The sequence below is a fragment of the Natator depressus genome, chromosome 2 (assembly GCF_965152275.1).
Source record: "Natator depressus isolate rNatDep1 chromosome 2, rNatDep2.hap1, whole genome shotgun sequence".
NCBI lineage: Eukaryota > Metazoa > Chordata > Testudines > Cheloniidae > Natator > Natator depressus.
The window spans coordinates 263,294,878-263,313,418 of record NC_134235.1 but is presented as its reverse complement, the minus strand read 5'-3'; the positions used below and the strand labels follow the sequence as shown (position 1 = coordinate 263,313,418).

Genomic DNA, 18,541 nt, shown 5'->3' with positions numbered 1-18,541 from the left:
AATGATATGCAAAAATCCTGTTATCCAAAATGGAGTTTCCCAAACACTTCAGTCCAAACACACTGGTTCAGATGAAAGAATTAACAAGTTTATTAACTACAAAAACAAAGATTTTAAGTGATTACAAGTGTGGAAGAAAACAAGTCCTCTCTCTCAGTTTGGATGCAAGAAGTCAGAGACAATTTATTTTCAGGCAATTGCAAGAAAGAAGACAGCAGTTAGACAGAGTGTCTGTCCTTATGCAAATCTTCCCAGTATAAACAATATACAGCAAGTATTTATACCCTTTCGTTATATAAGATGGTGTCTTTGTTTATACATTTTTCTTTCCGGTATCTTACTTGTTTTGAACGTTTTCCTGCTACAACTGCATTTTATGGTTATCTCCAGGCAAGGCTAAACCAGCATCGCTTGGCAGGTTTTTTCATACGCTTACACCAGTCCTGCCTCTACAAATCTCGCGTTATTAGGGTTCTGTGTCAGCCTGATTGTTGCTCTGTTTTTAACAAACCTAAGATGACTGCACTTAAATTCTCCTTTTTTCCTCTTCCTACTTCCACACAAGTAATGGGGCATAAGAGTCAGAACTGGTTACAAAGAAAATAAAAGATAAAACATAAATGAATACCTAACTTAGAAAGCTAAATGGAATCAAAACAAAGGTTTTTCTCACCACATATTTTCTGTAGTCTCTACTGGCTGGAAGTCTCCCACCTGAGGAACCCTCCCACAATTCAATGATGTTTCCTTTGTCTTTTCAAACATTATTGATGCCGTGAGTAGAGATGAGGGGAGAGAAGTGATTTGTGGGGTTTGTTTTCTATTCTTATACCTTTCTCCCCACTTTGAAGCTCATTTCCAGCTGGGGCTCAGGTGACAGGAGGTCTGTGTGATGGGACCCCTAAATGTTTCTTTGCCAATATGTAGATTTCTTGCTTACACCTTTTTTCCTGCCAGAGAATGGTTGCTTAAGAAGGTGGTAGTCCAGTTGATTATGCAGATACATGGCTGAGACATCAGATTGTGTTATGTTTCTGAGAAACTGGTTTGGGCCTGCTTTTCTAAGCTTGGAGCCTGTCTCAGTAAAGTCATACAGTATAATCTTAGCACTTAACGTACAATGTTGCCTGTTAGGATATAGATATTCAGGCCTGTCTGTAAAGGCCTATACTCTAAGAATTTAGGCATATTCTTATCACTTGGCTAGTTATAGAGGTATAAAAGAAAGAATAAAAATCACTGTCTGCCGGTGTAAGGTCCTTCTCTTACTGTGACAGTCTGAGGCCCTGTGCTTAGGCTAAGGCCTCTGGCTAAGCAGCAGAGGCAGCCATAAGCTGGGAAGCGACCGGTCACCTCCTCACATTCCAAACTAGTCCCATTGAAAGAAGGTGCTATTGGGCTGTTAGGATACAATCCTGTCCTGATAGTGCCTATCGCCTCCAGAGAAAGGGAAGTGCCTAGAAGATGTAAAAGGAAATTTAGTTTGATAGCGTCCTGTCTGGCAAGAACTCACTTATCAATAGCTGGGATGTGAAATCCTCATTTCTGTGTTGTTCTATCATTGTAGTCCCCATTTCCCTATTGTTTGTCTGTATAATCTCTGTCTGGTTCTGTGATTGTTCCTGTCTGCTGTATAATTAATTTTGCTGGGTGTAAACTAATTCAGGTGGTGGGATACAATTGGTTAAATAATCATGTTACAATATGTTAGGATTGGTTAGTTAAATTTCAGGAAAATGATTGGTTAAGGTATAGCTAAGCAGAACTCAAGTTTTACTATATAGTCTGCAGTCAATCAGGAAGTAAGGGGGGGGAATGGGAACAGGGAATGGGGGTGGGGAAATTGGAATCAAGTTTTGCTAAGGGGGGGAATGGGAACAGGGAATGGGGGTGGGGAAATTGGAATCAAGTTTTGCTAAGGGGGGGGATGGGAACAGGGACACAGGTAAGTCTCTGTGGTGTCAGAGCTGGGAAGGGGGACACTAAGGAAGGAAACTGGAATCATGCTTGCTGGAAGTTCACTCCAATAAACATTGAATTGTTTGCACCTTTGGACTTCGGGTATTGTTGCTCTCTGTTCATGCGAGAAGGACCAGGGAAGTAAGTGGGTGAAGGAATAAGCCCCTAACATTGCCACACATATTTTACCAGGACAATGATGTTCAGCAGATTATAAATTTTCAGATGATACTTCACAAGGTGTACTTTGTACAAACTTTATCAGAGTCTTGTAAAAAGAGTGAGCATAATGTTACAGACTGTCACACCCCATCCACCTCTTCCCCTCTTGCACCCAGGAAGATTTTATTTGTTAGCAGTAAATCCAGGAAAGAGGTGGTTCCTCTATGTGCCGTTGGTGTAGAATGAACCTCCATTCTCTTGTACCATCTTATCGATCATTGCAATCAGCTCAGACACTTGGGCATCTTGTTCTGCTCCTCTTGCTCTGTTATTAAATGTGCAGCATCGGTTCCCACACTCTGTGATCAGCCTCTGAAACTCTATGTCACGTGTTTGTATGTGCTGGTGCAGTGTACGGCCCTTTAAATCATCTTTCCAGGTGAGTAAGATGATCAGGTAACTTGTTGTCTTGACTCCAAAAATATTTTTTATGAGTTTAAATGTCTCCTTCTCTTCTAATGTGAAACGGCTTTTTTCTTTGACCAGAACTATAGCATGGGGCCCAGGGGAGGAGAGGTAAACACAGCGTCTGATTTCTTGGGAGGTCACTTTTATAGGGTCATAGGTGCTAAAAAGGCCAGGAGTGTCAACAACTAGAATCTTCCTCCCCATCCAGCTCCTCTTCCCTGTAGCACATTTCCTAGTTACTGACTGTGCTGAGAGTTTGGACTCAAACACTTTTTCTCCAAGGATGGAGTTTCCTGTTGCACTTATCCCAGCTCCAGTTTTACCAACAAGGATGATTCTCAGTTCTGACTCCCCTGCATATCGGTCACCATGCCCTGGAGCTGTTGGGTACAAGTCACAGAGGTTGAATATGTCATTCCCAGTCAGTAACACAGCTGAGGTTTTAGTGTGTGTGTCCTGAATCAGCTGCAGAGCTAGTTCCCATCCCTCCTTCCCTGTGAGGTACCTATGCTAGGACTGCATGGTCCCTTCAGATCAGTTTGCAGTTACTGGCAGAGACCAGTCCCTGCAGGTTCAATGTGAAGTTTGAGTTAATCAAACCCAGGCCCCCAGGGGAAACCACCCCACAGTCAGCACCTCTTTATACAGCCTCAAACAGCCACCTCCCTCCATCCCTTGTCTAGGCTCCCCTTGTGGAGGGAGGTCTCTGGTGTCCTGTCCCCCTCCCAAGGTGTCAGTCCAGGACAGCCCTTCTTGTTTCTGGGATTGCCATGTTGGGAGCTGCCCTCTACCTCTTCTAGGTTTTGGGGCTGCCTGGAACAAGCTGTGCTCCCCAATTCTAAAACATTCTTCTTGAGGAGACCAGAGCTGTGGGTCAGGATTGAGGGACATTGGCAGAGCTGTGTGTGTGTGTTGGGGGTGGAGGAGCCCAGGGCTGGAGTAGTCAGAGATTTTGTGGGTTGGGGTTGAGGGGAATCAGTGTACTCTGTGTGTGTGTGTGTGTGTGTGTGTGTGTGTGTGTGTGTGTGTGTGTGTGTGTGTGTGTGTGTGTGTGTGTGTGTGTGTGTGTGTGTGTGTGTGTGTGTGAGAGAGAGAGGCACTCATGGCTGGAAAAGCAAGGGAAACTTTGAGGAGAGGAGAGAACAGAAGGTGACAGGTTAGGGACAATAGAGGAGCTGCGGAGACAAGGCTGGGGAGGAGAGAGTGGACAGAGAAGGGAGGAAGCAGGGACAGTGGAGATCAGAGGACAGAGTTCGGTGTGCAGGGAAGCTGTGGGGAGAAGACAGATGAAGGGAGACAATAGGCGGCAGAGCAGCTGAGGGGGCACAAGGGAGGTGGGATTGATAAGAGGCCTGAGAGTAATGGGATCTCTGACAGGGATGCTGGGGACATGTGGGAGCAGAGCCTGGGGGCCAGGGGCTGAAGGACAGGGTTTAGGGGGGCAGAGAATCTGGGTATGGTAGAGGCCAGAGGGACACAGAAACAGGGGCTTGGTGTAGGTTTGGGAGGTTGGGGGTGGCAGAACTGGAAACATAACAGCACCTTCCCTTCCCTAAACAAACCTGTCATTGTCTCTGTGCCCATCACCACTCCAAATCAGAACTCCCATTCATAGAGTCCAATGCATCCTCTCTGTGCCCTGGGCTTGGGGCATCACTGATATCAGCCACCCAGTCAATGCATAGGAACCAGCTCGGATGTTTAATTGGAAGATAGGATTTATCTGTAATTTCATTCATTATTTTCAATGGAAGCTGATCCTGCTTTATACACCCAGGATATATTAGTTCAAGCCCTTGATAAGGAATCCCTTACATGATCTAGGAGCTCCAGACACTAGAGGACTGTAGTTGAGGGGAAAATAGGCAGATTTATTTAAATATTTACCTTTATTTAGTGTTGAGATACAACTCTCCTCACTTGGGTCACTCACAGCCCCGTCCGCACACACAGCCGACACTCGGAATCTGTAGCGCATCTCAGGTGTCAGTCCATCAATGCTACAAAATTCAGTTCTTTCTCCTGTCCTTTTTTCCAGCCATTTGTTTTTTCCCTCTTGACTTTCATCTCCAGGTTCCTCTTTATATTCCACCTTATATTCCTTTATACTGACTCCATCTCCAATGACACTTGGACTCTGCCAGGTGAGATGTATGGCTAATGGACCCACAGTATCTGGTACTGGCTTCAAAGGAGGGCTGGTAGGAAGAGTCTTCACAGGATCACTCACATCATTACTCTCGCTGAGGCCTGGTTTGCTCACTGCAGCATATCGGAACTGGTACTCGGTGTTTGGATGTAGCCCTGTTACTGTGAATGTCTCTTTTTTGTTATTTACAGTCACAGCTGTCCAGTTCTCCTGCCCTGCAATTCTGTACTCGACACAGTAGCTGGAGGTCACAGATGTTCCAGAGGCTGATGGGTTAAACGTGAGCTGTACAGAGTCATATCTGATTCTGTCTGTCACAAGAGGAAGAGGCTTTGGTGGAGGCTGAAAATTGGTGCTGACCAGCTCTCTATCCTCATACAGATAAATGGAAGCTCCTGGATTGTCCCTGTCTGAAACAGAGGCCACAATGAACTGGGTCTTCCCATTACATTTATTGATATGAAAAAAGTCGGAGAAGGACTTTACAGCTTGCCGTGTTTTTCTTCTTATCTCTTTATCTTCAAACCACTGTTTGGATTTTGGTGTCTCACAGGCAGAACTGGCTATGGCTGGATTATGAGTTTTCTTCATAAATTGTTTCTTCAGCCATAGGTTCAGTTCTGATAAATAGGATTCCTCATTGTGCAATGAAGTGAGTGTCAGAGACACAACAAAGTCATGGCTGGAGCTGAGAACTATGCATTGTAGCTCACTCCTGGAGGATATGACTTTCACCTCCTTTAGCTCAGCCAGGTAGGAATTGACAAAATCCATTTCTTCCTGTTTCTTATCCAGAAATTCATTGAGTCGCTGGGTACCAAATGGTGATTGCTCCTTGTTGGTTAAAATCTCCACCAGGGCCACCTCCTCTGCTTCACCTCCACGGATAATGGGCAAGGTTCTTGCTAGCTCTTTTTGGAAGGTCTGTCTGTGCTGTTTACACAGATCTCTGAATTGCTGGATTTTCCTTTGGATCTCGGGGAAGATTGTAGCTGTTCTGTCCTTCACCATGTCGTTGCACCGGACGTCGCACTCAGTCAGGTGCTCCAGGGCACTTTGAGTATCATAAACCAGCACCGAGCTGATCTCACCCACTAGCTGAGTAGCTCTGGAATCCAGCTTGCTCAGTGGGTACAGCCAGACTCTCACTGGTACAGCATTTTCACCAGCGACTCCAAGCCGCTTAGGGAGAGTGGAGTAAACTTCCATGGCATCTTGGTAAGTAACCGGATTGTTCTCCAGAGCAAAATCGCCATAAAATTTGCAACTAAAATTTTCAGCTTTTTCTACTTCCTCGTTCTTCTTTTCTGCAGACACCTCTCCTCCTCCTGAAAACGTTGGGATTTTTTCTACCATCAGTTTCATGCTTCCCTCTATCTCTTGCACACTCTCTGATGAAGAAACTTCCCGATCAAACACAAAGAAAGCCTGAGCCCCGAACTGCACAGCTGTGACCACATGGGTGGCCATGCCTTGGTCAAACACAGCAGGATAAGAGATGTTCTCAGTCCCCAAATGGCTCATAGTCAGCTGCTCAAACCTGTTTGTCACTGAGTAGTGGAGAGTAACTCGAGCATGATATTTTGATTTCTTTGTATCATTTAAAAATGCTGCAGATCCACTTACTTCCACCATCCCCCCCAGGAGACTGGCCTTCAGGGATCCAGACAGACTGAGGGCAGAGGCCTTAGCTTCAAGGGAATCAGATGTAACGATCTGGAATTCAGTCTTGTGCTGTGGCATTGTCTTCACGTCTTTCTTAAGAGCCTCAACGCCCCATAAAGTGATACCTGAAAATTCCACCCAAGCACATAGTCAGTGATCACTGGAGAGGATGAAAGTTGTTCCAATGTAATGTAATAAGTTGTCCCATATTGAAGATTCGCCATGAGCAAAAGGACACCAGCAGTGAGGGCTCAAATCAATGTGCCCTGTCATCTGACCTTCCACTGGAATCTCCATTCGTCCATCTCTGTACCTTGCTCTCAGACTGTCCTTAGGATTTATGGGGCCCTACGCAGTATTATTAAACTGGTGCCCCTATGCCCGATGGCAGCCCAAGCTTGCACCCCGGCTGGGGGGCGAGACAGCAAAGGATACCGAGGTACCCAGCCCACCTCATGGTGGCAGAGAGTCACAGTTCCCCACAGAGACCCCCGTACCCTCTCCCTCACACAGAATGGACATGCAGATGGTACCTAATTAAAAGCACTAAACTTGGGAATAAAATATGTCAGTCACAGGTTTTTTGATATGCCCTGAAGTTTGTCAGAGGTTTATTTGCAAAAACTTTGTAGTAAGGGTGAGTCACCTGTCCTGTTGAATACAACATTAAATATTATGGAATATATGATGCAGCTCTTCTCTGTTTTACATTTTCTTAATCAGTATTTCTAAGCTGACTTTATATTTTAAATGTACTCTTAAGCCTTCATAAAGTAATCATTCCAGATTACTACATATTTAACTCACTGAAAGAAAGACATTATTTTAAATTAATGAGTCACAGAGGTTTAGTGTGTTCATAACAATGTTCACTGCTTTTAGAAAAAGGGAACACTAATTTACTTTGTGTGATCTCCATAACAATAGAGGTGTTTATGAAATTTCACCAACTTTCAAAGATATGTTTCCAAAGATTTTAGGCATAACAAAGGATTTTATATCTGACTAGGTACTGATTTTGCTGGAGGGTTCTCTTAAAACTAGTTCATCAAATAGTCAGAAGTAAAGAAAGGGAAACTCTTTGTCCAGCTATCTGGAAGGAAAGGGGTGTTGTCCCTTTAAGCGCTCTCTTCAATGGGGTGGGGGTGTGTGAGGGGAGGGCTGGACAGAAAGGACAGGAAGACTTTGGAAGCAAGTTTTTTTTTTATTATAGTAATTAAAATGTGTATTTTAGAGAAGGGTGGTCTTTTGAAGAATTTATTTAAAAAACTATGTCTGAAGATCCAAGCATTTAAGGCGAAAGATATTTGTGCATCTAAAAATCTATGCAAGGATTTTTTAGAGATGTGATTTTATAATCTTCACCAACTCACTAATGAAATATTTTTAAAGAAAATTTTAAGAGAAGGTCCTGTAGACTGACATGTTCTGAGTAGATTTTACAGCAATGCACAACTGTTTTGGCCAGTAAATTCAGAAACTGACAGTCTATACCTGGGGGTTGGCAAATGCCTGTTGAATGGCTTCATTCCCCCTTGAATGGCTCTTTAACAGTTTCCATGTTGTGCTAATAGGTCTGGCAGGCTGGAGGCTTTTTCACTTTTAACTACTAGATCCCCTCCCGAGGAAGACTCACCAGGCTGCAGCAGCCAGCTGTGGGAGCCTGCCGGAAGGGTCAGAACAGGGATAGGAAAGCTGGGGGGGTGGACACTAAGACCCAGGGTGCCCCAAATTTTCAGGTGCCCTACACAGCTGAGTATGTTGCATATGCCTAAGGAGGGCCCTGCTTGCTCTCTGTGTGGTTATGTGCTAGCTTCACTGTTACCTCATTCTCTCCCTCCTCCCGCTCCACATCTCATCTGTCTGTGGCATCTTGTCACAATGCAGATTTGAAGCTCCTTGTGGCAGGAGCTGCCTTTTTACTGTGTAAATTGACAATGACCAATAATGGGGCCCTGATCCTTGACTGATGGCCATGGAATTAATTATAGTAATTATTATTTAAGGCACCTATCACCATGGTGTCCAAGTAAGTAGCAATATCATATCAGCATTAGCAAGAGTTATGTCATGCCAGGTATGCTGCACCACCCGTTTAGAGAGCAAGGTGGAGAGCGGACTAACTATCTGCGGAAGTTTTAAAAAACGGTTTTTAGTTCAGTAAGAGGAAATTTTATCTGAGGTTATGTGAAATATTATTTTCTTCAAGTCACAAAGGTCACAGCTCTGATACGCTGGGCTTCTCCGCACTTGGAGTGGGGATGGGGGAAGGAGCATACAATTCCCAGGTTGAAGAAGGAATTCCCAGTTTGAGGAGGGAGCTTGCACAGTGCTACTGCGCTGAAAATAGAGCGTAGCCATGGTGGCACGATGGAAGGGCTAGCTTCCCTAGGTAGGTTTCAGAGTAACAGCCGTGTTCGTCTATATTCGCAAAAAGAAAAGAAGGACTTGTGGCACCTTAGAGACTAACCAATTTATTTGAGCATGAGCTTTCGGGAGCTACATCCGATGAAGTGAGCTGTCGCTCATGAAAGCTCATGCTCAAATAAATTGGTTCGTCTCTAAGGTGCCACAAGTCCTCCTGTTCTTCTTCCCGAGGTAGGAACCCCGCTGAGATGCTCCCCCACCAGCACGACCTGTTCTCTCCTTGAGATAGATTTTGTACTCTTGTATTACCATGTCCCATTAATTATTCCCATTCCACCAAGTTTCTGTGATGTCTATTATGTCAATATCCTCATTTAACATGAGGCACTCGAGTTCACCCATATTATTATTTAGTCTTCTATATATGAAAGGAAGAGTAGAATCAAATGAAGTCAAAATCGTAAATGAACCAAACTATATCACAGAATCTCTATGGATAGTAATTCCATGCTCTTATAATAAGCATATAGCAATAGGAACATGTTACCCACCACCTGACCAGGATGGTGAGAGTGACTGTGAATGCTCAGAGAATGTTTAGAGAGACTATTGAAATAAAACATTCAATAGTAATGGGGCATTTCAACTACCCCATACTGACTGGGTACATGTCACCCCAGGAAGGGATGCAGAGAAAAAGTTTCCTGACATCTTAAATGACCGCTTCTTGGAGCAGCAGGTCCTGGAACCCACCAGAGGAGAGGCAATTCTTGATTTAGTCCTAAGTGGAGCACAGGATCTGGTCCAAGAGGTGAAATAGCTGGACTGCTTGGTAATAGTGAGCATAATATAATTAAATTTAATATCCCTGTGGTGGGGAAAACTCCACAGCAGCCCAATATGGTAGCATTTAATTTCAGAAAGGGGAACTACACAAAAATGAGGAAGTTAGTTGAACAGAAATTAAAAGGTACAGCATCAAAAGTGAAATCCCTGCAAGTTGCATGGAAACTTTTTAAAGACACCATAATAGAGGCCCAACTTAAATGTATACCCCAAATTAAAAAACATAGAAAGAGAACCAAAACATTGCCACTGTGGCTAAACAACAAAGTAAAAGAAGCAGTGAGAGACAAAAAGGCATCTTTTAAAAAGAGGAAGTTAAATCCTAGTGAGGAAAAGAAAAAAGAGCATAAACTCTGGTATATGAAGTGTAAAAATATAATTAGGAAGAGCCAAAAAATAATTTGAAGAACATCAAGCCCAAAGACTAAATAAGTAATAGCAAAAACACTTGTAAGCACATCAGAAGCAGGAAGACTGCTAAACGATCTCTGGGGCCACTAGATGATCGAGGTGCTAAAGGAGCACTCAAGGACGATAAGGCCATTGCGGAGAAACTAAATGAATTCTTTGCCTCAGTCTTCGCAGCTGAGGATGTGAGGGAGATTCCCAAACCTGAGCCATTCTTTTTAGGTGACAAATCTCAGGAACTGTCCCAGATTGAGGTGTCACTAGTGGAGGTTTTGGAACAAATTGATAAACTCAACAGCAATAAGTCACCAGGACCAGATGGCATTCACCCAAGAGTTCTGAAGGACTCAAATGTGAAATTGCAGAACTACTAACTGTAGTCTGTAACCTATCCTTTCAATCAGCTTCTGTACCAAACAACTGGAGGATAGCTAATGTGATACCAAATTTAAAAAGGGCTCCAGAGGTGATCCCGGCAACTACAGGCTGGTAAGTCTGACTTCAGTACTGGGGAAACTGGTTAAAACTATAATAAAGAGCAATATTGTCAGACACATAGCTGAACATAATTTTTTGGGGAAGAGTCAACACGATTTTTGTAAAGGGAAATCATGCCTTACGAATCTACTAGATTTCTTTGAGGAGGTCAACAAGCATGTGGACAAGGGGGATCCAGTGCATATAGTGTACTTAGATTTTCAGAAAACCTTTGACAAAGTCCCTCACCAAAGGCTCTTAAGCAAAGTAAGATGTCATGGGATAAGAGGGAAGGTTCTCTCATGGATTGGTAGCTGGTTCAAAGACAGGAAACAAAGGGTAGATATAAATGGTCAGTTTTCAGAATGGAGAGAGGTAAATAGTGGTGTTCCCCAGGGGTCTATACTGATACCAGTCCTATTCAACATGTTCATAAATTATCTGGGGAAAGGGATAAAGAGGGAGATGGCAAAATTTGCAGATGATACAAAACTAGTCAAGATACTTACGTTCCAGGTCTACTGCAAAGAGCTACAAAAGAATCTCTCAAAACTGAGTGACTGGGCAACAAAATGGCAGATGAAATTAAATGTTGATAAAGGTACAGCACCAAAAGTGAAATCCCTGCAAGTAATGGACATTGGAAAACATAATCCCAACAATACATATAAAATAAAGGAGTCTAAATTAGCTGTTACCATATTTTCTATCTTATTATCTATCCCTTTCTTAATGATTCCAGCATTCTGTTTGCTTTTTTTCACGCTGCTGTATACTGAGTCGATGTTTTCAGAGAACTATCCATAAGAACATGTGGTCACCTCATCTCAAAAAAGAGATATTGAAATTGGAAAAGGTTCAAAAAAGGGCAACAAAAATGACCAGGGCTATGAAACAGCTTCCATATGAGGAGAGATTACTAAGACTGAGACTTTTCAGCTTGGAAAAGAGACGGCTAAGAGGGAAATGACTGAGATATATAATATCAGGAGTGGTGTGGAGAAAGTGAATAAGGAAGAGTTATTTAGTCCTTCTCATAACACAAGAACTAGGGGTCACCAAATGAAATTAATAGGCAGCAGGTTTAAAACAAACAGAAAGAAGTATTCCTTCACACAACGCACAGTAAACCTATGGAACTCTTTGCCAGAGGATGTTGTGAAGGCCAAGAATTTAACAGGGTTCAAAAAAGAGCTAGATAAGTTTATGGAGGATAGGTCCATCAATGGCTATTAGCCAGGCTGGGCAGGGATGGTGTCCCTAGCCTCGGTTTTCCAGAAGCTGGGACTGAGCGACAGGGAATGATTGATGATTTCCTGTTCTGTTCATTCCCTCTGGGGCACCTGGCACTGGCCACTGTCAGTAGACAGGATACTGGGCTAGATGGACCTTTGGTCTGATCCAGTATGGTCGCTCTTATGTTCTTATTACACTGACAGCTTATCAGCTTTTTATGGGAGACACTTTAGGAGATCAGCACACATCAGATCTCTTCTCTCTGCCAAGCTTGGGCTGAACCTGCTCTCTCCTCAGTTTCATTCTATCAGCTAGGTGACAGCGAGCTATTTATCCACATGCAGTGCTTTCAGTGCCCCTCTGGTCCCTTTGCTGTTAGCGCTCCTGTTGGCTGCAATGTCTGGAAGAGGGGTTTCTAATGGGTACATAGGCTCTCAGCCTGAGGGGGCATTTGGGAACCTTATTAAACACTCCCTCTATGTTCAAAGGGGGCAGAGAAGAGACAGAACATTACAGAAAGCTCTCCTGCTGCCAGCCACAGAGCAGCAGCCGCCCGCACAATGGGGAATTTACACTTCCCACAGCCAGGAGCCAAGGAGGAGGGAGGAGCGGCTGATCTAGCTCCTCAGGGACAGCCCTACCAGCCAAATACATTTCTTGCTCAGCTCACATCTAAGGGCTTTGGGTTCCTCTGGTGACAGCACAGAGCAGCAGTTCATTTTCCTGTTTGCACTCTGCTGTGGTGGGAAACTCAGGGAGGAGAGAGGCCCCCCTCTGCCCTCTCTAAATGGCACCCTACTCCCACTCCCCTGCAATGGGACATGGGAGCTGGGTTAGGAACTTCAGCCACATGCTGCAAAAGAGCTCATCTGGCTCTCTGACAAACAGCTGATAGGTGGCTGCAGCCTACAGCTGATTAGCTGGAAACAGCTAATCTGTCTGCCCGCCAAACAGGTGATTGGGCCCTGCATGCGCAAGAGAGGTTTGCGGCTGCCACAGCTGATTATCCCGGTGGGTGCTGAGCACCCCTACATTTTTTCCGTGGGTGCTCCTTGGAGTCAGTGCCTATGCTCTGTGAGCTAGCCAGCCATGTAAGGGCATGTGATATGCTCCTGTGATCCCAGACTCCATTTTGTGCCAGTAATTTTCCACAAACAGAGGCTATGAGCTTTGATTGGGACAGTAAAATTCCAAGCATATGGGAGAGGATATAAAAGACCTTTGAAACATCTCCATGTTGCCTCTTTCCTATTCTCATTCTCCAGACTGTAGATTTACAACTAAAAGGATCATTTTGGACTATGGACTGAGAACCTTCCAGTGTTTTGGCAGTTACCAGAAACCAGCAGCCTGTAACATCGCTGCTACAAACCAAATATATGAACAGTGCCAGTGCTGTATGTATATGACCTTGTGATGTTGCACTCCACATGCTTTAAGAAAATATGATTATGAATGTGAATATAATGTAAGTGGAATATGTTTTATGCAAAAGGTGTCTTGTAAGGTATCAGAGTAGCAGTCGTGTTAGTCTGTATCCGCAAAAAGAAAAGGAGGACTTGTGGCACCTTAGAGACTAACCAATTTATTTGAGCATAAGCTTTCGTGAGCTACAGCTCACTTCACCGCAAGCATGTAGTGGAAAATACAGTGGGGAGATTTTATATACACAGAGAACATGAAACAATGGGTGTTACCATACACACTGTAACGAGAGTGATCAGGTAAGGTGAGCTATTACTAGCAGGAGAGAAAAACAAACCTTTTGTAGTGATTGTTAGGATATAGATATTCAGGCCTGTCTGTAAAGGCCTATACTCTAAGAATTTAGGCATATTCTTATCACTTGGCTAGTTCTAGAGGTATAAAGGAATCAAAATCACTGTCTGCCAGTGTAAGGGCCTTCTCTTACCGTGACAGTCTGAGGCCCTGTGCTTAGGCTAAGGCCTTTGGCTAAGCGACAGAGGCAGCCATAAACTGGGAAGTGACCGATCACCTCCTCACATCCCAAACTAGTCACATTGAAAGAAGGTGCTATTGGGCTGTTAGGATACAATCCTGTCCTGATAGTGCCTATCGCCTCCAGAGAAAGGGAATTGCCTAGAAGATGTAAAAGGAAACTTAGTTTGATAGCGTCCTGTCTGGCAAGAACTCACTCATCAATAGCTGGGATGTGAAATCCTCACTTCTGTTTTGTTTTGTCATTATAGTTCCCACTTTGCTATTGTTTGTCTGTATAATCTCTGTCTGGTTCTGTGATTGTTCCTGTCTGCTGTATAATTAATTTTGCTGGGTGTAAACTAATTCAGGTGGTGGGATACAATTGGTTAAATAATCATGTTACAATATGTTAGGATTGGTTAGTTAAATTTCAGGAAAATGATTGGTTAAGGTATAGCTAAGCAGAACTCAAGTTTTACTATATAGTCTGCAGTCAGTCAGGAAGTGAGTGGATGTGTGGGTGTGAGTGGGGGAGATGGGAACAGGGAATGTGGGTAAGGAAATTGGAATCATGTTTGGCGAAGGACAGGAATGGGAACAGGGACACAGGTAAGTCTCTGTGGTGTCAGAGCTGGGAAAGGGGACACTAAGGAAGGAAACTGGAATCATGCTTGCTGGAAGTTCACCCCAATAAACATCGAATTGTTTGCACCTTTGGACTTCGGGTATTGTTGCTCTCTGTTCATGCAAGAAGGACCAGGGAAGTAAGTGGGTGAAGGAATAAGCCCCCTAACAGTGATAATCAAGGTGGGCCATTTCCAGCAGTTGACAAGAACGTGAGAGGAACCGGGGGCGGGGGGTTTTTTCCCTGGGTTAGTGTTTTTGTTGTGTGGTGTGTGGTTGCTGGTGAGTATTTGCTTCAAGTTGCGGGGGCTGTCTGTAAGCAAGGACTGGCCTGTCCCCCAAGATCTGTGAGAGTGGTGGATCGTCCAGCTAGGAGAGTGATAGGTTGTAGATCCTTGATGATGCGTTGGAGAGGTTTTAGTTGGGGGCTGAAGGTGACGGCTAGTGGCGTTCTGTTATTTTCTTTGTTGGGCCTGTCCTGTAGTAGGTGACTTCTGGGTATTCTTCTGGCTCTGTCAATCTGTTTCTTCACTTCAGCAGGTGGGTATTGTAGTTGTAAGAATGCTTGATAGAGATCTTATAGGTGTTTGTCTCTGTCTGAGGGGTTGGAGCAAATGAGGTTGTACTGTAGAGCTAGACGATGGATCATGTGGTGTGGTCTGGATGAAAGCTGGAGGCATGTAGGTAAGTATAGTGGTCAGTAGGTTTCCAGTATAGGGTGATCTTTATGTGACCATCACTTATTAGCACTGTAGTGTCCAGGAAGTGGATCTCTTGTGTGGACTGGTCCAGGCTGAGGTTGAGGGTGGGATGAAAATTGATGAAATCATGGTGGAATTCCTCAAAAGCTTCTTTTCCATGGGTCCAGATGATGAAGATGTCATCAATATACTATATATATATATATATATATATATATATATATATATACTTACCTTGGGGGACAGGCCAGTCCTTGCTTACAGGCAGCCCCCCAACTTGAAGCAAATACTCACCAGCAACCACACACCACACAACAGAACCACTAACCCAGGAACCTATCCTTGCAACAAAGCCTGATGCCAACTGTCTCCACATCTCTATTCAGGGGACACCATCATAGGGCCTAATCACATCAGCCACACTATCAGAGGCTCGTTCACCTGCACATCTACCAATGTGATATCTGCCATCGTGTGCCAGCAATGCCCCTCTGCCATGTCCATTGGCCAAACTGGACAGTCTCTACATAAAAGAATAAATGGACACAAATCAGACTTCAAGAATTATAACATTCAAAAACCAGTTGGAGAACACTTCAATCTCTCTAGTCACTCGATTACAGGCCTAAAAATCGCAATATTACAGCAAAAAACTTCAAAAACAGACTCCAACGAGAGACTGCTGAATTGGAATTAATTTGCAAACTTGACACAATTAACTTAGGCTTGAATAGAGACTGGAAGTGGATGTGTCATTACACAAGTAAAACTATTTCCCCACGTTTATTTCCTCCCCCTCCCACTGTTCCTCAGACGTTCTTGTCAACTGCTGGAAATGGCCCACCTTGATTATCACTACAAAAGGTTTGTTTTTCTCTCCTGCTAGTAATAGCTCACCTTACCTGATTGCTCTCGTTACAGTGTGTATGGTAACACCCATTGTTTCATGTTCTCTGTGTATATAAATCTCCCCACTGTATTTTCCACTGAATGCATGCGATGAAGTGAGCTGTAGCTCACGAAAGCTTATGCTCAAATAAATTTGTTAGTCTCTAAGGTGCCACAAGTACTCCTTTTCTTTTTGTAAGGTATCATTACAAAGGTTAAAATCTACTGAATATATTCCTCCGATTTGTATGCATGTATCATCCTTTTATATAAATCTAGAAATATAAAGTATAACTGTGAGGTCCTATTGTAACTATGCAAAGTGTGGGCCATTAATGATGGCTTAGAATCTTGATGGCTCCCATTGACTAGGACAATTGGTTATGAATGGGTTTATTTACCTGCAAGCCTTCCTGTGTACGTGTGGGACAGCCCATGGGTAATGAAGAATGAGGTCTCATAGGACATGTGACCAAGTCACATGATACTGGAATCTATCTTAAATCTGGTACTTTTCCATTTAGAAGGAGGGGTGGGGACCCAGAGAGACAAAAGATTTCTGCCTTGTTCCAAAGCTATAATAGGGGGTGGAGCAGGACAAAGGAGGCTGCCAGTCATGAGAAATCCCCTAGTTACCACCTGAGATGTCTGCTTGACCTAACAAAGACTGTATCGGGAAAAGGATTGGGCCCAGACTAGGAAGGAGTCTAGTCTGTAAAAGAAGCTTATTGGAACATCTCTGAGGGCGAGATTTCCCTGTATTCAGTTTCTTAATGTATTAGGCTTAGACTTGTGTATTTTTGCTTTATTTTGCTTGGTGACTTACTTTGTTCTGTCTGTTATTACTTGAAACCAGTTAAATCCTACTTTTTATACTTAATAAAATCACTTCTTTATTATTGAACCCAGAGTAAGTGATTAATATCTGGGGGAGCAAACAACTGTGCACCTCTCTATCAGTGTTATAGAGGGCAGACAATTTACGAGTTTACCCTGTATAAGCTTTATACAGAATAAAATGGATATATTTGGGGTATGGATCCCATTGGGAACTGGATGACTCTGTGCTGAAGATTGGTGACTTGCTGAGCAGTTTCTGATTAAAGTCTGCAGCTCTGGGGGCATGGCCCAGACCCCAGGTCTGTGTTTGCAGCAGGCTGGTGTGTCTGGCTCAACAAGGCAGGGTTCTGGAGTCCCAAGCTGGCAGGGAAACGGGCTCAGAGGTAATCTCAGCATGTCAGTTGACAGTCCCCAGGGGTTCTCTGTGACCCAACCTGTCACAGACCTATTAACCATTTTTAACTCTCTTCATATTTTCTTTTATTAATAAACCTTTAGATTTTAGTTTCTAAAGGATTGGCAGCAGCACGATTATTGGGTAAAATCTGAGTTACATATTGGCCTGGCTATGTGGCTGATCTCTTGGGATCAGAAGAACCCTTTGTTTGATTAAACTGGTTTTCAACAACCACTCATCATAACATCTAGTGTCTGGGTGGTGAAATAAGGACTAGAATGCCTAAGAAGACTGCATTTTTGACTTATTATTAACCAGTTTGGAGAGACAGAAGTTAACTTTTGTTCCAGCTTGAAATAATGCAATGATAGAATAACCGCCAGTGCTGGGTGAGTCTGCACTATTTCTCAGCAGTCTACCCTGAATCTGGTATTCTCAGCTGTGACTCACTGCGGCACAGTGACACCATCCTGAACCAGGTTCTTCTTCTAAAAAGGCCCTGCAGGGTGGCTAAGTTGGCAAGAGGTCTGTAAACAAAGACAAGTGGTGTTTGGTGCAGCTCAATCTGTACCTGGTATGAGAATGTCACTCCGGCAGTCGTACAGCATCCCCAGGTGGATAGGGCGGCCCAGGGCTGGTATCTCAATTTTTGAATCTCCAGTGTAAGCCATGGTAGTAGCTGAGAGATTGATCCAGCCCTAAAACACACCAGCAACACAATTACACAGACAATGTGATCTCCTCCTATTGGTGTTCTCCCTTGTATGAATTGTATCCACCATGGTTTTCAGACTGTTGCAAAGGGCTATCCCCATGACAGCGAATCCATAGGGTATGCTAGGATCTTTATGGGGCAGATGTTTTTGGTTGCAGTAGATGCCCATTCTAAGTGGCTTGAAGTATTCCATATGAATTCAGCTACATCAGGTTGGGTTGTGGAAGAATTAGACTATTATATACTAAGTTTCTGAACAGGTTGACATGGAACACAATTCACATCTAAAGAGTTTCAACTTGTTGTAAAAAAAAATGCTAATAAAGATGTCACCTCACCTCCTTAGCATCCTGCCACAAATGGTTAGTGGAAAGGCTTATCCAGACATTCACATGAATGATTCACACTGTGGCTTCAAATAAAGATAGCTTGCAACACAAGACTGAATTTTGTGTTGGCCTATAGGAATGCAGAACATGCTTCTACAAATCAGACAACAGTGATGGTTTTTATGGGATATAATTTAAGGTCTCATCTGGACTTGTTAAAGCCCCGACTACTGTGGAATGTTCATAGAATCATACAATCATAGCAGTGTTGGACTTGGAGGGACATTGAGAGGTCATCTAGTCCAGTCTCCTGCACTGAAGACTGGGCTAAGTATTATCTAGATCATCCTGGACAGGTGTTTATCTAAC

The 18,541-nt window shown here is 43.6% G+C and overlaps 1 protein-coding gene across 1 annotated transcript; it reads right to left on the bottom strand.

Moving 5' to 3' along the window:
- Positions 1-2,343: 2,343 nt before the first annotated feature.
- LOC141981964 (stonustoxin subunit alpha-like) lies at positions 2,344-17,799 on the bottom strand. The gene is made up of 3 exons (XM_074943578.1): positions 17,700-17,799; positions 4,477-6,528; positions 2,344-2,969 (listed from the first exon to the last, which is right to left on the bottom strand). Exons 1-3 carry the CDS (start codon positions 17,797-17,799, stop codon positions 2,344-2,346), a joined length of 2,778 nt encoding a protein of 925 aa, XP_074799679.1.
- Positions 17,800-18,541: the final 742 nt, after the last annotated feature.